The sequence below is a fragment of the Leopardus geoffroyi genome, chromosome C1 (assembly GCF_018350155.1).
Source record: "Leopardus geoffroyi isolate Oge1 chromosome C1, O.geoffroyi_Oge1_pat1.0, whole genome shotgun sequence".
In the NCBI taxonomy this organism is placed as follows: domain Eukaryota; kingdom Metazoa; phylum Chordata; class Mammalia; order Carnivora; family Felidae; genus Leopardus; species Leopardus geoffroyi.
In genome coordinates, this window is record NC_059328.1 from 3,801,420 (window position 1) to 3,822,538 (window position 21,119).

The following is a 21,119-nucleotide window of genomic DNA, read 5'->3' on the forward strand; positions in this document are numbered from 1 at the left end:
ACTGTGCTGCACACTTCTGGCAAGAAATAGTCCCTGAATCCGAGGCCACAAAGTGGGAGGACAGAGTGGTTTCTTTAAAGAGTGCGGGAGTGCATCAAAGAGCTAACGTTCTCGTCTGTCATTACTGGAGGTCAATATATAACGTCTAAAATTAATCAACTAAGAAAAACAGAAGTAGAAGCATTAATATTTGGAAACAAAGTAAATGCCAGAAGTCACCGCTAAGAGTTGGAAGTGGCCGCCTCTGGAGATGGACATTTTTTTTAAAAGACAGTAATGTGCTCATAGGAAAACTACAAGAGTTGTTTAGGAAAGAAAACATAATCATAACACACTGTTCTTACCTTCACAGTAAATAACACTGAAATAATCATAACAGAAGCCCTCAGATTTACTTAGTCCAAAACTATGGGATGTTTACAATCTTTGTATTTTCCTCCAAGTAATATCTGCCACTTCCCCTTAACTGTAAGTTCACGGTCACAGGGATAGTTTCCAAGAATGTATACAGGTGCTCAATAGCAGTTCACTGAATGGGGGCGCCTGGGTAACTCAGTCGGTTGAGTGTCCGATTCTTGGTTTTGGTTCAGGTCACGATCACACAGTTCGTGAGTTCAAGCCCCACATCGGACTCTGTGCTGACAGTGCAGAGCCTGCTTGGGATTCTCTCTCTCTCTCTCTCTCTCTCTCTCTGCCCCTCCCCTGCTCACACACACACACTCTCTCTCTCTCTCTCAAAATAAGCAAATTTTTAAAAATTTAAAAATTAAAAAAAAAAGAAGTTCACTGAATAGAAGAGTAAGATAAAGAGTGGCCTGGCGTAGGGGTGGAGACTAGGCACACACCGGCCCGCAAGCTCTCTGCCTGCCAGACGCCGGCACGGCTGTAGCAGACAAACACGGGAGGAAGCGGAGGAGGGTACAGAATCGCGGCTGTGACCAGCTGGGGCCCACCGTGTCAGGTAGTTACACGTGTTTAGCACAGTGGTCCTACCAGGTGCAATTCTGCCCCCAGGAGACATCTGGCGACGTCCGCAGCCACTGTGCCCACAGCTGGGGGCACGCTCCCGGCATCTAGAGGGCAGAGGCCAGGGCTGGTGGCAAACGTCCCCGCTGTGCAGGACAACCCCCGCAGCACAGCATTATCAGGCCCAAAATGTCAGCAGCGCGAAGGTGGAGAAAAGCCAATTAGAAGTGATCTTCCTTGTGGAAAAATGGCAGTACTGGAGGTATCTGTGTCCTCAAGACAGTCGAAACTTCCAAACGCTTACCCCCTAATACAGCTTACGTACGCACGTAGAAAGTGAAGGAAACGCAGTGGCACGACAGGCTAAGATTAGATCCAATGAATACTTATTTAAACACATACATACACCCACACAGAGAGAGAGGGGAGAGAGAGGTGATGGCCTCAGGATTCCCAGTGGCAATTTTGTAACAAGGGCTCAGACTAGTCCGTGGGGGGGATGCAGCACAATGTGGCCCCACAATGAGACGCTCCTGGAACAAGAAAAGCCGCACAGCCGCTCCCTCATCCAGGTCCCCAAAGCATCATAAATAACAACACAGAAAATGATGTTTGTCGCCTGAGTCAGCACACAGGCGGCGTGCTGAAATAACACAGTGGCCCCTTCACCTAAGAAAAATGACACAGTTGAGCTCTAAAAGGTTCCCGGCCGCACCACTGACACAAGGAGAACACGTTTCAGGAACGTGAGCGGGAGAACCGAGAGCCCTTCCTCGACACAGGCATGGGGAGAGACTCCAGCCATCGGCCGGGGCCACGGGGTCACGCGGTGTCTGTGACACCCCAGGTCCCTGCCACCCACCCTTCGAGGCTGCCGGTGGGGTGGGGGAGGCGGGGGACGAGGCCCCTCACAACACACACGTCAGCTGGCCCTGCCCCCCCCCTTTTTTTTTTAATTTTTTTTTTTTTTTAAACATTTATTTATTTTTGAGACAGAGAGAGACAGAGCATGAACGGGGGAGGGTCAGAGAGAGGGAGACACAGAATCTGAAACAGGCTCCAGGCTCTGAGCTGTCAGCACAGAGCCCGACGCGGGGCTCGAACTCACGGACCGTGAGATCATGACCCCCTTTTACCTGACTCCTGTACTGGGGTTCAGAGAGAGCTTCATTCCAAACATGGATTTTCAAAACTGCTGCTGTGGCCTGCCCTCCACACAAAGCTGGAGGGAGCCAAGGGCCAGGGGGCACGAGTGACAAGTCACACGGACGGGCCGGGCTGGACGCGGACGGCCCGGTTCCGACCACAGCCCCGAAGCCCACCCTCCATGGCAAAACGCTCCAAGAGTCCTTTTTAAAAAGGCATGGACAGGGGCACCTGGGTGGCTCAGTTGACTGGGCGTCCGACTTTGGCTCAGGTCATAATCTCGCGGTCCGTGAATTCGAGCCCCGCATCGGGCTGTGTGCTGACCGCTCAGAGCCTGGAGCCTGTTTCAGATTCTGTGTCTCCCTCTCTCTGACCCTCCCCCGTTCATGCTCTGTCTGTCTCTGTCTCAAAAATAAATAAATGTTAAAAAAAATTTTTTTTAAATAAAAAAATAAATATAAAAAGGCATGGACAGGGGCACCTGGGTGGCTCAGTCGGTTGAGCGTCCGACTTCGGCTCAGGTCACGATCTCGCGGTCCGTGAGTTCGAGCCCCGCGTCGGGCTCTGTGCTGACGGCTCGGAGCCTGGAGCCCGCTGCAGATTCTGTGTCTCCCTCTCTCTCTGCCCCTCCCCTGCTCACACCCTGTCCGTTTCTCCCTCAAAAATAAAGAAACATTTAAAAAAAAAAAAAAAGACACGGAGAGCGCAGAAGTGGATGTTGGTACAAATAAGGGTCACAGGCCACCTTGCGAGACCGATGTGTGGACAGCACATCATAAGCCCCGAGGTGAAACCAGCCTCAGTGAGTTCGCAGCCAACTGTGACTCAGCAGTCACACCTGTCTTTTAAGGGCATATCCGTGACACGAGACACTCTGCTCATGACACATCCACAAACAGATCTGTCAACTTCCGGTTCTGAAAACATACGAGCTTGCTGAAAGCTTATGAGCCAGGACTCATACTTACAGAAGCACCTCAACAATTTACCTCTTTGGAGCTCATGCAGGCTGGGGGCACTTTATAGACCAGACGGTGCGACGGGTTGGGCCGGATCCCACCCTGCAGAGGTAAGACCACCTTTCCGGAGCCGGCTTCCGGCAAGGGGTTCCACACAGCCCAGCGGACCATGTGCATGCATGCCACGCTGGACAGAGAGGCGACCGACGTTGCCTGGAAGGGAGACAAAGCACAGCGGTGTGTGAGTTACCAGCAAACCGGCTGGCAAACACCAGGGAGCAGGGCCGCCAGGCAGGGAGCGTGCAAGAGGGGCCTGTCTAGCAGGAGGACAGCACAACACAGAAGCTCGGGGGACAGGGAAGCAGCCGCCCACCTTGAGGAGCCCCCCTCAAGCCAACCAGCACCCTCCTCCGTCCAGGTCTCCCTTTCTGGCTCAAAGCAGCGGCGGCTTTTCTTTCAAAGACCAACATCATCCTTCCGACCTTTCCTGGTCCCATAAGGCTCTTTCTGCAGGTTTGTGAACAGGCTGTACCTCGCCCACGTCTGCACAAATCCATTAGGAAAACACCAGGAATGACGCTTGTGTTCGTGATAGGAAACTTTGTAAAATAATGAGGAACGCGCATGGGAATTCAAATCAGGATTGTTTACACACAGTTTCTGTGGCTAAGTCCCAGCTCAGAATGAATGGCACGTTTCATCCATGTGACTCCGTGTACCTGGGAAATCAGCCAGGTCCTTGTCCTGCTTTCTCTATCACTGGCCAAGTGAAAGCAGTGAGGACACTAAGGAAAACCTAGGATTAGGGAAGAGCCATTTTCTCCAATATGGTTCGAGGGCTTGAGTCAGCAGTGTTTTAATGGCACACTTTCATCCATTCACTGAGAAGTAAGAGTAAAACCACATTCCAGGCCCCGGTCGGGTGGGAAAACCCCTCATCAGCTGGGCAGTGATGCAAGGCAGAAGGCAAGGTCAGGAACTCCGGCTCTGACTGAGCCCGACAGGCAGACGCCGCAGGCTCCCTGGGAGGCAGCACATCGGGACCCCAGGAAGGCAAATTCCCGACCAGGGGCCACGGGACACTTGCAAGGAGGTCAGACTGGGAGCCCAGGAGGGCCCTTCCGGCCCAAGAGCACAGCGGCCCTAACCAGGGTCACAGTGACACACACAGTCCAGACCCGGGCCACAGCCACACCTCCTCTGCCCCGACTCCAGGCCCGGCTGGTGACATGGGAGGAGCAAACCCCGAAGGTGGCGGGCGGTAACTGGAGCACGAGCACAGCACCCCACCTCCTGACGCTGTCCTCAGAGGCAGCAGAGCGCCATCTGCGCCCGTCTGGCATGAGGACGGTGGTGCCATGTGGTCCCTGGGCAGCCGAGGGAGCCGAGGGCCTCCGACGCTCTAGACCACCAGCCACACGCGCTAACCCAGGCAGCCCGGTTCGGGCCACGGTGACAGGGAGGGCGGACAGCCTGCATGGAGGGGGCCTCACACTCTTGGAAAGGAACCGAAGCCCACGCCCCATCTGTGATGGTGAAGGACATCGTCCCCAAGGAGAGGAGAGCCAAGGCGCCCGCTGACACGGGCTGCGTCCAGCAGAATGGCTGGGGCTCCCAGCAGACCCCGCCTACTTGCTGGACACGGGTCAGCTGCCACGCCCTTGTCCTGGCCAGGAGTCAACTGCGCTCGGGTCCAAGGTCACACACGCACAAAAGGACTCTGGCTGGAGCCCCACGCGGATGGCTCGACAGTCAGCGAGGCCACACCATAGCCGAGCGTAGGTGCAAACAGCACCCAACGTGGAAAAAAAGGAAGCACATTCGTCTCCTCAGTCAGTCTCTCCAGACTGTTCCTTTGCCAGAGGCTCTTCCTTCCTGCTGTTTCCCTCAGTCACGTGGGGATAAATGTCCAGAGTCAGCGTCTGGTCTTGAATTAACCTCTTCCTGAGGCCCCATCGTTAGGGGACCGACCTCACTTCAGGGGGGCCTGTTCTGACCCTTTAACGGAGCCAAACTTCAGATACCAGCTGGGATACCATCACCTCTGCCCTGGTTACAGGGGTGACCGGGGATTTGGGCCCCCGCCAGATCAACGAGAAAAACACTCACATCCTGGAAGTACAAGGAACCAGCAAAGTGAGAAGCCGAAGCACACGACCCTGTGCAACACTTCCAACGCATGTCGAATATGAAGACGATGCCTGCGGCTCCCCATCCCGTTAGCCGATGACAGGGACACAAACCAGCACCAAGCAACTATAAATCCACTGCCCTTTAAAAACAAAATTACTGGGGCACCTGGGTGGCGCAGTCGGTTAAGCGTCCGACTTCAGCCAGGTCACGATCTCGTGGTCCGTGGGTTTGAGCCCCGCGTCGGGCTCTGGGCTGATGGCTCAGAGCCTGGAGCCTGTTTCCGATTCTGTGTCTCCCTCTCTCTCTGCCCCTCCCCCGTTCATGCTCTGTCTCTCTCTGTCCCAAAAATAAATAAACGTTGAAAAAAAAAAAATTTAAAAAAAAAAAAAAATTACTATTGGGGCGCCTGGGTGGCTCAGTCGGTTGGGCGTCCGACTTCAGCTCGGTCACGATCTCACGGTTTGTGAGTTCGAGGCTCTGTGCTGACAGCTCGGAGCCTGGAGTCTGCTTTGGATTCTGGGTCTCCACCTCGCTCTCTGCCCCTCCCCCACTCACACTCTGTCTCTCTCAGAAATAAACATTAAAAATTTTTTAAAGATTTTTAAAAAATGACTATACACGTACCGGCAAAAACGGCCACTATAAAAACTACACAGACCCAATCATTTCTAGACTACTTTTCTAAACAGTCATCTACAAAATCCAGTTTATTATGGGATCAAAAATAAAATGAAATGTGTGTCCAACTTTTCACGCTCTCTGTGCAAGTCCTTGTGGTTGAATCTTTCAAATTAGGTGATTCTGATTTGCAATCTTCCAATTTCACGGTTCCTTTGGTTTCCCAGTCCTCGATCGATAGAGCTCTCCTCTGCACAGCGTATCCAGCTTCCCTCGCTCGTGTCTCCAACAGCTCCGACGAGAGGAGACAGTTAGCAAGTCACTGATCGCTCCTTTGCAAAGATTTCTGCGACAATTAGGGCTCGATGGCAATTCAATTGCCATTTATTAGCCTGTGCTCCCTCTCACCAGGCCAGGGTGACAGCTGCAGGCAGGAACCTCCCCCACCCCACGCCCCTCAAATCCCCCCAGCCCCAGCCCCAGCCCCAGGCTCTGAGGAGAAGGTCAGGTGCATCCAAGCAGGTGGGCAGAGTGAGAGCAGCTATTTAGCTGGCCAACATGACAAGGCTCCTCCTGTCAGTGAATTCTAGTGGTCGAGAGAAGATTGGTTACTTTAGAACGTCTTATCCTGTCCAATCGGGTTTGACTTCATGAAAAGAAGAAAAAAAATACATCACATTGCTCTCAGACTTTTAATTGTAACAGCAAACAACATACGGGAGGCCAAAGGAACACACTTGGAATGTGAGCCAGGTTTGTCGTGGAACAGAAGAGCCACGCCAACATTCACCAGGCAAAGCCCAGACAGACAGAAAACAGACACCTGACCCCAGGAATGCCGCACTCTGGGCTCCCTGAGGTGGGCTCGACGGTGGCCTCAAAAACACACGTTCACATCCTAAGCCCTGAGCGCTGTGACTGTGACCTCATTTGGAAAAAGGGTCCATGCCCATGGAATTAACTATTATGAGATTAGGAGACCTGGATTATCCAGCTGGACCCTAAATCCAATGACAAGCATCCTTACAAAGCAGGACAGAGAGACAGAGGGGGACGCGCAGAGGGAAGGCTGTGTGCAGGTGAAGGCAGGAGCTGCGCCATCAGATAAGGGCCACCAGCAGCCACCAACCCGGAAGAGGAGGGAAGGACCCTCCCCTGCAGCCTCCGAAGGGAAGGCCGCCGCCTTGCCTGCACTGGCTTTGGCCCAGTGCAACTGACTTTAAATCCGAGGCCTCCAGACCGTGGGAGAATAAATGTCAATCACTTTGAGACACACACAGTTGGTGGCAATTTGGGCCGGCCGCCCCAGGAAATGAGCAAAGTCCCCTTGGCTTCCGTCCTCAGACCAACTTGAAAGTCATCTAGAGTGTCTCCCTCTCTCTCTGACCCTCCCCCGTTCATGCTCTGTCTCTCTCTGTCTCAAAAATAAATAAAAACGTTAAAAAAGAAAAAAAAAAAAAAAAAAAAAAGAGGCGCCTGGGTGGCGCAGTCGGTTAAGCGTCCGACTTCAGCCAGGTCACGATCTCGCGGTCCGTGAGTTCGAGCCCCGCGTCGGGCTCTGGGCTGATGGCTCAGAGCCTGGAGCCTGCTTCCGATTCTGTGTCTCCCTCTCTCTCTGACCCTCCCCCGTTCATGCTCTGTCTCTCTCTGTCTCAAAAATAAATAAAAACGTTAAAAAAGAAAAAAGAAAGTCATCTAGAGGCAGGTAAAAAGTTCACGTTATTTCATGAGGGTGATTTTCTCCAGCATTTCGGGGAGACCTTTCTCTTCCTGCCCCAGGCTCCTGGCCAGCACCAGACTCAGGGCCTGGCCACACCATAGAGGTGACAGGAGCGCCTGTCGGGGGACATGCTTGGGTGAACCGGAATGAGGAAACAAATGTGTGTCAAAGTGCCTCCCGGTGTCCCCAGTGTCAGCCACATCACAGAGGGACAAGGAAGCCAGAAGAAACGAGACCAGAGAGACATCACAGCTGAAGGAGGGGCGAGAGGCCGGGCCCTGGGCTGAGAGCAGGTAGGCTGTGCCCCGAGAACGGCCCCCACCAACGCAGGTGGCAGGGACCAGGGAACGGCCTCCAGAGGGGCACACGGGAGCAGCCAGAGCCCGACAAGGAGCAAGGCCGCCTGTAAGTTGCTCTCTTCCCGGCATTCTCCTCGAAGGACACCAAGTCCTTGATCCCGGAGGCAGACTGCACAAGGCCACCCGAGGTGAGGAGTCGGGAGGCAGACAGACACCCAGAGCCTGGGTGACGCCCACCGGGCAAAGCACAGGCTCGCACAACAGGTGTCACCGGCCCGGAGTCGTGCTTCCAAAAACAGATCGTTTAGATGCCAAAGCCCTTTGCAAATCTGACAGACAGTGAGGTGAGCTTGGCAGTGGCTGCAGGCTAATTTCCTTCACACGCATTCACGGTGGAAGAGGAAACCCAACAACACAGAATGAAAGTCACTTAGTCTCCCCTTGTAGGACACAGTATACATCACTTAAAAGCATAGGAATCTTCAACAGGCAACATATTCATTTCATTCTGTGGAATAAAGGAATCATTTCTGAACATACACATGAGCAGTGAAAATCAACAGGACCGTGGTTTTAAGAAAGTTCCATAACCTGGGACAAGTCTTCATGCTGACTAAAGGGATCATAACGCTTTGCACCTCTCTGCAAAAAAGGTGTCACTTGACAGTGAAGGAAAAAAGCAAAGGCGAAACGGTCCTAAGCCCGGAGCTGTGCCTGGACCCTCTGGACACCGAGTCCCCAGCCAGCCGCCTTTGCACGTGCGTCCGCGGGAGAACCGGCCCCTTGCCTTGTTCTTCTTCCCGCCCCCTCCTCGCACTGGGCCCATGGATGGCAGGGCCCAGGCTTGGCGGCCTGGCATGCCTTCCTGTGGGCACAGCCCCCCCCCCCCCCGCCCGCCACAGGTCAACAGGGGACTGCGTGCTTTGAAACAGCCACTGCTCCAGGGAAGGGGTGCACGGGAGGCCAGGGCTCATCCCTGGGTGAGGGGACCCCCAGGGGCCTCGAGAGAAGGCAGCCCTCTTCCAGAGTCAGCATCGGGGGAAGAAGTGAGCTCCTCCTAGTGGGAGGGGGAGGGGGACAGGGAAGGACGAGGGGCTGACGAGGCTACAGACGGTCCAGGAGAGCACTCGCCAGGCGTCAGACCCAAAGGAAAAGCCAACCAGGGGATGTGACAACACAGCTTCTGCTTGTCCAGAGACAGGCTTCTCCCTGGGGACAGTGGGAGAGGGACACGGAGCCCTCTGCATACTCCTTACAGTGGGACTCACCTCAAAATACAGTGCAATTTTAAAACCAGTGTGTGGTATAGGGTAAGAGTCATGGGAACTGCTGATAAGTTTGTAAATGACTCTCCAGAAAAAAAACACCCACAGCGGTAAGCGAGAAGGTGCCATCAATGGAGGAAAAGGCCCTATTTACAACAGCAGCACAGAAATCAAGTACCTATCAATAAACATAATAAGCAACTGTTCAACTGTTTAAAAGCTACGTTTTAGGGGCACCTGGGTGGCTCAGTCGGTTAAGCATCCAACTTCGGCTCAGGTCGTGATCTCGCGGTCTGTGAGTTCGAGCCCTGCGATGGGCTCTTTGCCGACAGCTCAGAGTCTGGAGCCTGCTTCGGACTCTGTGTCTCCCTCTCTCTCTCTGCCCCTCTCCCTACTCTCTCTCTCAAAAATAAATAAGCATTAAAAAAAAAATTATTTTTTTTTTCAACGTTTATTTATTTTTGGGACAGAGAGAGACAGAGCATGAACTGGGGAAGGGCAGAGAGAGAAGGAGACACAGAATCGGAAACAGGCTCCAGGCTCTGAGCCATCAGCCCAGAGCCCAACGCGGGGCTCGAACTCACGGACCGCGAGATCGTGACCTGGCTGAAGTCGGACGCTTAACCGACTGCGCCACCCAGGCGCCCCAAAAAAAATTCTTTAAAAAAAAAAAAAAAGCAGGCGGCAGGGACGGGAAACCACAGCCCCTCACAGAAATGGCTGATTCTGGGGCTGGAACAGGGAGGACGCAAGGTGAGCCTGGGGCCTCCCGTTATGCCAGGAAGTAGGAAACTGAGAAACAGAACATGATGGAGGACATCACAAGGACACAGCCCGAAGGCACCGTGGACACTCTGGGACACTGTGAGCACCAAAAGAATCAGGGACGGCAGCTTTCGGCTTCTGGGGTTTTTTTTAAAGGTGTCCGTGAGTCCATCCCCATAGGGAGCTGGAAACCCTCACGGCTAGATGAGGGGCGGAGGTCTGTGTAGCATAAAGGTCTCCCCACAGATTGCTTCTCAGCTGCAAGGAGGAAGACAGCAACTGCCCAGTGGGGACATCACACAAGACCTGACCAGGGATGCTGGGGTGCTCAGTCGGTTGAGTGCACAACCCTTGATCTCGGGGTCGTGGGTTCAAGCCCCACGTTGGGGGTAGAGATTACTTAAAAAAAAAAAAATCTTTAAGGGCGCCTGGGTGGCTCAGTCAGTTGGGCGTCAGGCTGCTGATTTCAGCTCAGGTCATGATCTCACTCTTTATGAGATTGAGCCCCACGCTGGGTTCTGTGCTGACAGCTTGGAACCTGCTTAGGATTCTCTCTCTCTCTCTCTCTCTGCCCCTCCTTCACTCGTGTACACACTCTTTCTCTCTCTCAAAATAAACATTTTTTGAAAATTTAAAAAAAAAACAAAATCTTAGAGGCGCCTGGGTGGCTCAGCCGGTTGAGTGTCCAACTTTAGCTCAGGTCATGATCTCGAGGTTCATGAGTTCGAGCCCTGGGTCGGGCTCTGTGCTGACAGCTCAGAGCCTGGAACCTGCTTCGGGTTGCATCTCCCTCTATCTCCGCCCGCCCCCCCCACTCGTTTTATCTCTCTCTCTCAAAAAAATTAAAACATTAGAAAATAAAAAATAAAATCTTAAAAAAGAAACTAACTAGGCCAATGAGGTGGGAGGGACCTCCTGCATCTCTGCCGTGGGACCCTGAGGGACACACCGCACCTCTACCCCTCTGCAGTGTTCCGGCAGGAATGCAGAAGCCGACTCCATCTGGAGGAAACACCACCAAATCTAACACAAGGAACACTCACTTCAAAATGTTTCTTAAAGAAGGGAGACTGTCCTATAAAAATAAAATCATGAAATAAAGCAAGTGTGGCAAATGAGAACAGGTGAATCTGGGTTAAGAGTGGACTAATATTCCTGGTACTTCTGTAACTTGTCTGTAAGCTTAAAATCACGTCCAGATAAAATGGTTTTTTTTCTTTTGTATTTGAACGCTTTATTGTTTGAGCATGAAGGCTTAGCCCGTGGATAGTTAAAAAAGAAAGAAGTTTGAGACAAATGCAAAGCAGTATTGCTCTACAGAGTAAATGAAACATGTATGAAATTTGCTTTCCTAAGCACCACTGATAATAGAAATGTAATTTACAAGAAAAACTACAAAGACTTTCGTAGCAGGCCAACAGGTTTAGGGCACATTCCTGATCTGTTTAAGGGGCAACCAAAGGAGAGTATTTTCTCTAGCATGGAACTAAGTGGGCTGGCGTGGGTGGGTACAGAGGCTGCCACTGTCCACGCCCACCTTCTCCCGGTGTGCTGAAATGCACAGTCATTCTGGGATATCCAACGTTGTGTGTTCCACCAGTAGGGACCAAGGCACATATGGAGACTGTGATTTTCTTTAGCATCCAAAGAAAAAGTTTTTAAAGACATTACATAAAGTCCTACTATGCCTTTTTCCCCCAAGAACAGTGTTAAGAATACGGAAAGGCAAGTGACAGACTGTGAGAACATATTCACAATCTGTGTATGTGACAGAAGACTTTTAGCAAAAATACATCAGACAGACTCCTATCTACCCAGTAATAAAAAAGACACATAATCCTAAACAACGGAACAGCCACTTCACAAAGGACGATTAGAATGGCCAACCAACACAGGAACAGGACTCATCACTGGTGACCAAGGAAAGGCAAATTAATGCCCACTAGAAAGGCTGAAATTAAAAAGACGAAACCAGAAGGTGGTGAGGATGTGGAACAACTGTAATTCCCAAACAGCACTGGCACAACCACTTTGGAAAAACAGGCATTGCTTGGAAAGGCAACCTGTATCTACCTAGGACCCAGAACTCTGTTCCGCGGCATTCACCAAAAAGAAATGAAAACATACGTCCACAAAGACTTGACCAAGAATGCTTAGAGCAGCTTTATTTATTAGTTGGAAAAGCCAAACAACAGTAAAATGAAAACACAAATCTGCAAACACCATTACCTGATAAGAGAGTAACACCCAGCACACGGAGAGAACTCCTAAACCCCGCAACAATACAAGAGACCACCCGACTCAGAAATGGGCAACGGACTTGAACAGACATCCTCCAACGAAAATACAGGCCCACAAGCATGTGAGAAGATATCTGTTCAGCATCACTGACCATCAAGAAAATGCGAACCAAAACCACAGAGAGACACCACCTCATGAAAACTATGAGTGCTGGCGAGGGTATGGTGAAACCAGAGCCCTCAGGCACTGTTGCACTGTCGGCGGGGAACATAACGTGGTGCAACCGACGTGGAAAAGTGTAGGGGTTCCTCAAAAAATTAAAAGTAGAATTTCCACACACTTCAGTAATTCTGCTTCTGGGAATACACCCAAAGGAATTGAAAGGAGGGTAGGGTCTCAAAGAGACACGGGTATTCCCATGTTCGTATTAGCATTATTCACAACGTCTAAAACGGAGCAGCCACCCAGGCCCCTCAACAGATGGCTGGATCAGTAAAATGTGGGATAGCCGTCCTTCAGCCGTAAGAAGGAAGGAAATTCTCCAACATGCAGCAACATGGATGAGCCGTGAGGACATTATGCTGAGTGAAGGAGACCAGTCACAAAGTACAAATACTGAACAATTCCACATACGTGAGGTCCCCAGGGTTGTCAAAGTCATAAAGACAGAAAGCATATGGTGGTGCCCGGGGCTGGAGAGCGGGGCCAAGGAGGAGATAGTACTTCCTGGGGCCGGGTTTCAGCTTTACAAGAGGTGAAGGGTTCTGGGGATGGATGGGGGTGACCACTGCCCAAGAGTGTGAACATGCTTAATGCCACCAAACCACAGCGCTTAAAACCAGTGAAGATGGCCAAGTTTATGTTGTGTATTTTTACTACAAGAGAAAAAAGACATTAAAAAATAAAAGTCAGAATACCACTGAACTGTACACTTTAAAATTCTTTTAGGCCTTGTGAATTTCTCAATGAAATATTTTTTAAAAAGACAAACCAAACAAACAATTTTCAAAAGATAAGTGAGTGGATATCTTTCTTAAAGCCCCGAGGGAAACCCAACATTCAGGACAAAACAGAAGAGCCGGCAGCAGATCCCCTCTCATTCAGCGTTCCCCCTGCCCACCTCCCCCTCCGCCGCACACACAGGGCGCACTCGGCGGGCGCCCCTCCCCCCCCCCACACACACACAGTGGGCACTCTGGGCAGATGGAGGGCAGGGGCCCAGGTTGAGCAGGTGGAGGTGTGGCTACGCCATATGGAGGGCGCCATGGTGATGCTGGGACACCCGGCTCGCTGCAAGGGATGAGCCAGGTTATCCTGAAACATTTCCAGGAAACCCTCAAGACGCCTCTATTTCCAAGTTCTACAAGTGCAAATTCACATCATTTCAGGATAAATCAAGGCATGATTCGCACACGCCCGATACAGATGGTCAAAATGTTCGGCTCTGAGGAATCCCAGGCACCTGGCGAGCACCCAGATCTTTGTCACAGGGACTTGTCTTGTCCAGAGAATACCAGCAAACACGTAAATAACAGACCAGCTCACCTTCCCCTTCTAGACATCCGGGAGGTATTCTGCCATGGGACTCCAAAAAGAAGGGCTGTTTTGATCCCTGGCAGCCAGTGGGGGCTGGCACTTCTGACATAAAAACGCAGCAGAGGACCTTGGGCCCGATTGTTTTTACGGCTGACTTCGTTCTGTGTCTGTCTCTCAGGCCCTGGGAAGTCTGCTTTCTCGGCAAACGCGGATGGAGCCCACACTCCCGCAGCCGCCAGCGTTCCAAAACGCGCCGCCCCGTGCGGGCACACTGTCCCCACGCACTCAAATTCCCGGGAAGGAAGCTGTCTGGTGGGAACAAGTACCCCTCCGGCTCTTCACCGCCAGCCCAAGACAAACCACCCAGGCTTCAGCTGTGCTGGCTAAACACAAGACGCGAAAGCCCCACAGTGGACCGCCACCAAGGGGCGTGTCTTCTCAAAACCGTTTCTCTAGTTTGTTTTTAGTGACTGAACAAAACACTCAGGACCAAAAACTTCTCTCAGACACAGGTGACTGGGTGTAAGCTGGACACACTCCAGCCCAGATGGTGTCTCCCCATCCGGATAAACCAGGTAAAAGTGACCCGTCTCACAAAGGGCCTCAGGAGACTGAGGCCCGTAGCTCCCGGTCCAAAGCGTGAGGAGTAACGGAACACAGGGTTAAGGGACGTGGCCAGGCCATCCTGACAACAGGTCGCAGCACGAAAGGCAGCATCCATGAGGGAGACGACCATGGCTGCCCCAGTCGTGCAGGAAGACCTGCTTCAGAAACCGTCTTCCAAAGAAAAGTACAGTTAGCCTTCTGGCTCTGCCCGTTCCGATTCAGGAAAGGAGGCGAAGAACGTGCACGCGGGCTGCCGGGGCATCGATCGGGTGATACTGGAGAAACCCGCGTTAGGCGTTTAGGCGCATCGACGGTTTTGCAGCGGTGTTTTTGAGCCCCACCGTTGGGAGACACGTACCGAACCGTTGAGAGAGGCAGCGATGGGCTGTCTGGAACCTACGCGTCTGGCCGTGAGCAGGTAACTTCTGGGTCCACCACAGGCTTCTCTCTGCCATCGTATTTGAAATCTTCCACAACGAAAGGGTTAAAGGAAGAAAAGAAACGTACGTGCCACGACGTTCACAGTAATGAAAGCAGATCGTGACTGGATTTTGCTTGAAAATAAATCAAAATGGACTGTGGGAGTCAGTACAGACAGCAGAGGGCAGCGCACACAGGTGTAACACCACTGGGCCACCCGGTTCATTTCACTGTTCGCCGTCTGCCTCAGTTCGTGTCTGAAGCATCCGCCATACGAAGCTCTAACTCAGGGAAGGAAGGGGAGACCTACAGGTGGAACGCAAGTGAAGAGTGTGCCCCACGATGGCCCAGAGAGGGTCCCAGGGCGAGCTGGCTGCGGCCTGTCCCCCCCCCCCCCCCACCCCGGGCCACACCCCACCACCTGCCACGGGTTAAGCATTTCCATGAAGAGTTAACAAAATAATAAAGTGTCACGTGAGACACATCCCTTTCTGCTTAGGTGCTTTGTAATCGCAAGCAAATCAACACTGTATGCGACACTGTATGTTACATCATTACGTGGTATGACCACAATCAACATTCTGGCGGGACACCATCTATGTAAATGGGACACGGAGGGCGCCACGTCTCCCACCGCCACCCACGTCCTCCCAAGGGCAGCTCTGGGGTTCCTGCCCCAGAAGGCCCTCCCTCCCCACAGAGCCCCCCCACCCAGGCCCAGGATGCCCACCCCAGGCAGCCAGGCACGCTCACACACGGCTGCATCTTAGAGACAGTTCCTGGTAATAAATAAAGAAAAGCAGACCTGGGAAGGACACAGTGTGACCGTGTGTCCAGCTATAATCAGAACACCTGCCTCCAGATTTGCTCACCTGATCAGGACTCTCAATTATGCTGATCTGAGGTGTGGATGGCAGAGAGGTCAGCTCACTGCTGCCAGAGAACATGAGAAAATACAACCGCCCCTCCGCTCAGCACCCCGCTCCCCTTCCTAAGGCGCACCACGGGGCCATGCTCAGTTCCGCTCCTCAGACCGGCCACCATGGAAGGTACCCGGTCATCCTTGTTTTGTTTTTGACCTACTTGTTAAATTGATAACTTGCTTTTTCAAACGGAAACCGGAATCTTAAGTGTGGCATGATTTGGGTTTTCCAAAGAATCGACCTCCATGATGTCAATGATGTCTATATGCTATACCGTGACCTCTGAATAAGGCAGGGGTGTGGGTACCGACCCTCACATGGTCAAAAACCTGCGTGGAACTTTTGACTCTCCAAAAACATAACTGCCAAAAGCCTACAGCTGACCAAAAGCCTTATCAATAACAGAAACAGTCGATTAACACATGTTTTGTATGTGTACGTATTATATGCTGTATTCTTACAGTAAAATCGGCTGGAGAAAAAAAAATGTCATTAAGAAAATCATAACAAAAACAAGAAAATCATAAGAAAAAAATACACTTACAGTACTCGACTGTAATTACCAAAAAACACCTGTTAGACGTGGATCCTGTGTTGCTCAAGGGTCAACCGTATTTCTTCCAACTGAATCCTACAAATCCTTGCTCTTAGTTATGAGATAAGCACATTATCAAGTCACTGTAAGACATTTACCACTTGTCCAGATTCAAGCTTTACTACACTTAATATCATATGAAAAATACATTAAGATGAACTCAGTTTCCAAAATAAGTATCAATCTGGTAATTGTGAATTAACGCTGTGGTCATGCCCACCTGTTGCACTCTTTGTTACCACCAGCTGGCAGAGCGTCCTATCACCACAGAGACGGGAAATGACAGTGACAAAGCGATCACTAGGGGGAAGTGTTTTCTAGGCTCACGATCGCGATCTACACCTGTCACCCACACTGCTAATATTACGCTGCTCTTAACAGAAACAACATTAGTGGCGACTTTGTTGACTCTCGGGGCACAGAGCCCAGGGCCGGGTTCTCACCTTGCCGTCTGCCCCTGAAGGGCTGTTGAACACGTACTCCAGCTGAAAGACGATGGCGAACGCAGGGTGACGGACCAGCTCACGGAGTCGGAGGCGGCTTCTCAAAACTAGAGCCTGGTTTCCAGAGCTGGGTCAAGAACAGGGCAGAGGCACGTCAGGCTGTGCCCCGCTGCCCTGCACCCACCTGGGCGCCGGGCGCTGCTGGTGCAGAGTCCCCCCCTCCCAGCAAGGCCACTGGGCTCTTCTGTGTGTCCGGCCCCCAAGGCAGTTCCCAAATCAGAGCCTTTTCAGGTGCCTCAGTCAACACCTAAACAACAATTTCCAAATTGCCAGAGTGTATGTGAGGAGGACAGAACGGTATGGCCGGGTCTCCAGGGAGGCTCGTCCTCCAGGGCGCCCGCCTCTGCCCGGATTCCCACGCGGCACTCCTCGGAGAGGTCTCAGGTTCTGACCTGGGAGGCACAGGACTCAACAGGATGCAGACCGTCCTGCCTGCTGGTTCTCCATCATGGGAGAAATGGATCACAGGCACAGCTGGGGGAAAGCGTGCCAGGGTCTCCTCAGACCCTAAGCAGCCATAGCTGGAGGCATCTCTAATAGCACAAATCAGGATTTTCCCAAGCTTATAACACTAAGGTCTGCTCCTGATGGGTACAAGTCACCAAGACAAGACAAAGTCAGCCAGGAAGAACCCCAGGCGGGCGGTGCACACTTCTCGTGCAAAAACAAATTGCATTTCGCTCTGATCCCGGGTTACATGCACACTCATCCCTCCTACCTCCGCAGGACCAGACCTCACGTCCCCGGGGAGAATACCTGGCCTTTGAAGAAGAGCCAACTTTCCTGCTGAAACTGGCAGAGCGCGTCAAGGCCACGTCCATCTCGGGCACCAGCACCACGACCTGCGGCCTCTGCACGAAGCCCAGACCGTTGTGCACACCCACGCACAGGCGCCGCTCCAGGATCTCCAGCGTGCCGCCGTCCCGCGGAATGCCCTCCTAGGAAAGCACGCAGGAGACAGGGTAAGTCCCTGCGCGGGCGGACAGAAGCTCCCGGGGGAGGGGCAAGCAGAGAGAAGAACGTTCAACAGAAGTTGCAGGAGTTTGCAGATCAGATGGTGCTGAGTGAACAGGAGTCCAAGCAAATGACAGGCAAATAAGGCCATCGAAACTACTGGCCCTAGGCCATTTTCTAGGTAGTTTCAGCTTTTCTCACAAGGACAGCCTTCTGGGAGCAATGCACCCCGACACCACCTCCCCAGAGACGCCCGAATCGTTGAACTCTTGCTCAGGCGCCCATGGCGGAGCTCAATTCTCAAGGTGCACCAAACAAGCAAGCAGGGACCCAGGCCCCAGGGTGCAGGAGCCCACCGCCCCCGAGGCGCCTCCGCCCTCCCCGACACTCAGACACCGGAGACTTGGGCACAGGGGGCAGCGGGAACAGGGAGCATGTTTACGTGGGAAGTCATAAACCAATAAACATGGACTCTGCCCCAAAGTGATCGCTGGATATTAAAGTGTTTCATCTTAACAAAAAATGTACAGGCACTTTAACAAATGAGCAAGGATAGTCCTCCAGGCTATTCCTGTTTATTAAATTGTGTGATCGTTGCAGAACGGTCCCTGAATTTTCAAGTTTTCTTCACTGCCCATTAATCAAGCTGAACACACCTAAACTCAGCCTATGAGTAATGAAAATAAAGCGATGGAGGTAAGAGACCAGCTACCAGTTGGGTAGGAACAAAAATACAAAGCAGTAAACCACGTGAGAGAGTGATTTTTATGGGAACACATAGAATTCAATGCCGATGCTCCTAAAGCAGCTCTCCCCTCACGCAATCCACTCTGAGCAGCAAGAACACAGCGGGAACCACAGCAAGAAAACGTGCGCTGCTATGGTTCCACCCTGTTCTCTGCTTGCGTTTCCGTGTCATACGACACATCACAGGGAGCTGCCTTTTCGAGAACGGGTAGTGAGCACAGAGTCCATCTCACCCGTGCGTGCCGTACTGCCACAGAGTGCCGGGGGGGCACCCGCCGGTGGCATCACCCACCGTCATGGCACATGAAGACCGAAGGTCCGTGATCGGACGGCACGGTGTGACGCACCTCGGCTGCAGCGGCGAACCAGCCAAGTCCCTGTCCTCCGGGTGCAAATACCCCACCGAGGGGACGACGACAGAGGAGCGGACAGGCAAGGAGACCGGGTGCTCTCAGGGAGGGCCAGGCACCCAGAGAAATGAGCCAGGGGGCGGGAGGGGCCGCGGCCTCAGCAGCACGCTCAGGTGGCCGGTCAGGACAGCTGGGTTTGCACAGAGACCTGAAGCCTGAGAGGAGCCACGTGAGGGTCTGGACACAGAATGTCCGGGGAACGTGAGCTACGTGTCCAAAGGTCACCGTAGGGACGAGCTATGGCCTGTGACTGCCCGGAGTTTATGGGAATGTGTCACACAGGCAGGTGGAACTGGACAGTGTGAGAGGAAGCCCCGTTCACAGAACGCGGCTCCACTGGGATAAAATGACAGATTTCTAGTCTTCTCCTTGGAATGAGCCAAGAATCTCAAAAACGGCCTTTGTAAGTGCAGAATGTTTTACTGGTTTCCCTATGCTCATTTGGAGGTTTAATTTATTTTTAAATGAAGACTGTTTTAAGATATAACAAAACCAACGTTAGCAGCTTACGGTAACAACACCTTTGTCACACCGAAGTTAAGACGACAGACTAGATGTCCCTCTTCAGCCACAAAGAGGGAGCACACGGGACCGTGTCATCAGGGGCTGAGCCGTCCACCCTGGTGGCATCAGAGGCCGGCAGCACCCCCATCTCTGCCCTGCCCTGCCCGCGTCTCTGCTGATCAGATGAAGTTCCCCGATGGAAGACAGTACCTCCCGGAAGCGATCACTGACGAGGAGTTCCAGAAGCTCTTCCTCAAATTTCTCCAGGGAGGGATAGAGCGTGAAGAACAAATCATCCAAGTCCCACGTGACAGACTTCTGAAGGCGAGGCTTTCGGAGGGCGTCCCCTGAAACAGTGAGGGGGCTCGTGTAGAGTATCCGCAGGGAGGCCACGAGGGGGTCCAGGGCTCTCCCCCACTGAGGGCCAGGCCGTGGTGCCCGCCCTCCAGGCAGAGGAGAGACCACGGGCACGGCACTCAGACCGAATCAGAACCCACCTCCATTCACACGGAGACACCAAGCTGATTCAACAAACCCAGATTTCATTTACGGCCCGATTTCTCCCTCCACCCTCCTCCAGACACACGTTTTATAACTCAGCAATCCAAAGAACGCAAACTACAGAATGCAGGCTAACATCTGTTCCTTTCGGTTTGGTTTCCCTTTGTCACTGACTTCCTCTCTAGCGAGAACCCAGCCAACGATGCCGTTTCTTATTTTTGTACATTTACCTTGAACCATTTGGAAACATGCAGAAATACTCACGAGCACATTAAGGCAACAAGCAAAAATGCTGTCTGGGCTGGCACCACCAGGCAAGAGCCCCCGTCCTGGTCGGGAAGCAGCCCCAGACTAGGAGCTCCGTGAGAACAGAAGGGGATGGTGGATCCTGGCATCTAGCTCGGTGCCCGGCTCAGAACAGGTGCATAGACCCTCGGCCTCAAGGGGCGCAGTCAGATCTGTGCAGAGCCCTCCCCTCTGGGCTGTGGCGCAAAGACCAGGGCAGCAGGACAAAGGCCAAGCCCACCGCTTCCCCACGAGCCCACAGCCCAGGCTCTGGCACCATGGCCCCAATCCCTGCATTCGATCTTCCTGCCCTGCCGCCCTCTTTGTCTCTTCCCGAGCTTCTACAAGCAAGAATTAAGGTGCAAAGTCAGACTTTCAGAGCCGATTCCGAAGTCAGAGAACGAAAACGATCGATGTGAGACTGGCGGAGGAGAGCGCAGTGACATCCCCCCGACGTCCTGCAGAAGGTCAATCAGCACAGCCAGAGGGACCCCGTCGTTGCCCCCGCGTGTACCAAGACCCTGAAAAATATCCACAGCCACCTTCGGCCTCGGTGATTCCACTTTTTCATCCTATTCAGCAAAATTAATCAAATGTAGAAGCAAAGCTTTATGTGCGAGAATACTCATGAAACCTGATTTATAACAGAAAAAAAACAAGAAACTACCTAGCACTCACCAGTGGGGGATGCTGAGTAAACTACTGTGTGTCCATTTAAAATGAGAATGAACTCATATCGCCAAGGATTACTTAATGACTGAAAAGCAATCATAGCGTCGTAAGTGAAAATAATACACATAAAATTGTGCATTAGACCCTTTAGTGCCAGTTTTACTTAAAAATCTATGCACGTACAAGGACACAGAGATACCTGGGGGCAGTAATCGCAGATTATTCCATTTCCTTCTTTACGGTTTTTCTACACCTTCCCCGTCACAAACACGCATCAGATTGGATGCTTCTGAGAAATTTTCTGCATTCCTTTGTAACTTAAAAAGGAGCATCTGAAGCTGGTCGGTTGAT

General features: G+C 52.2%; 1 protein-coding gene across 8 annotated transcripts in view; it reads right to left on the minus strand.

The window, feature by feature from the left end:
* The window catches only part of NPHP4 (nephrocystin 4), a 110,933-nt gene that overhangs the window by 51,067 nt on the left and 38,747 nt on the right, over positions 1-21,119 (minus strand). For all 8 annotated transcript variants that reach the window (XM_045475427.1, XM_045475431.1, XM_045475434.1 and 5 more), the window contains 4 exons: positions 19,521-19,657; positions 17,452-17,633; positions 16,636-16,762; positions 3,102-3,284 (listed from right to left, as the gene is read on the minus strand). In XM_045475427.1, coding sequence (XP_045331383.1) covers positions 3,102-3,284; positions 16,636-16,762; positions 17,452-17,633; positions 19,521-19,657 — 629 coding nt within the window. The remainder of the gene's footprint in view (positions 1-3,101; positions 3,285-16,635; positions 16,763-17,451; positions 17,634-19,520; positions 19,658-21,119) is intronic.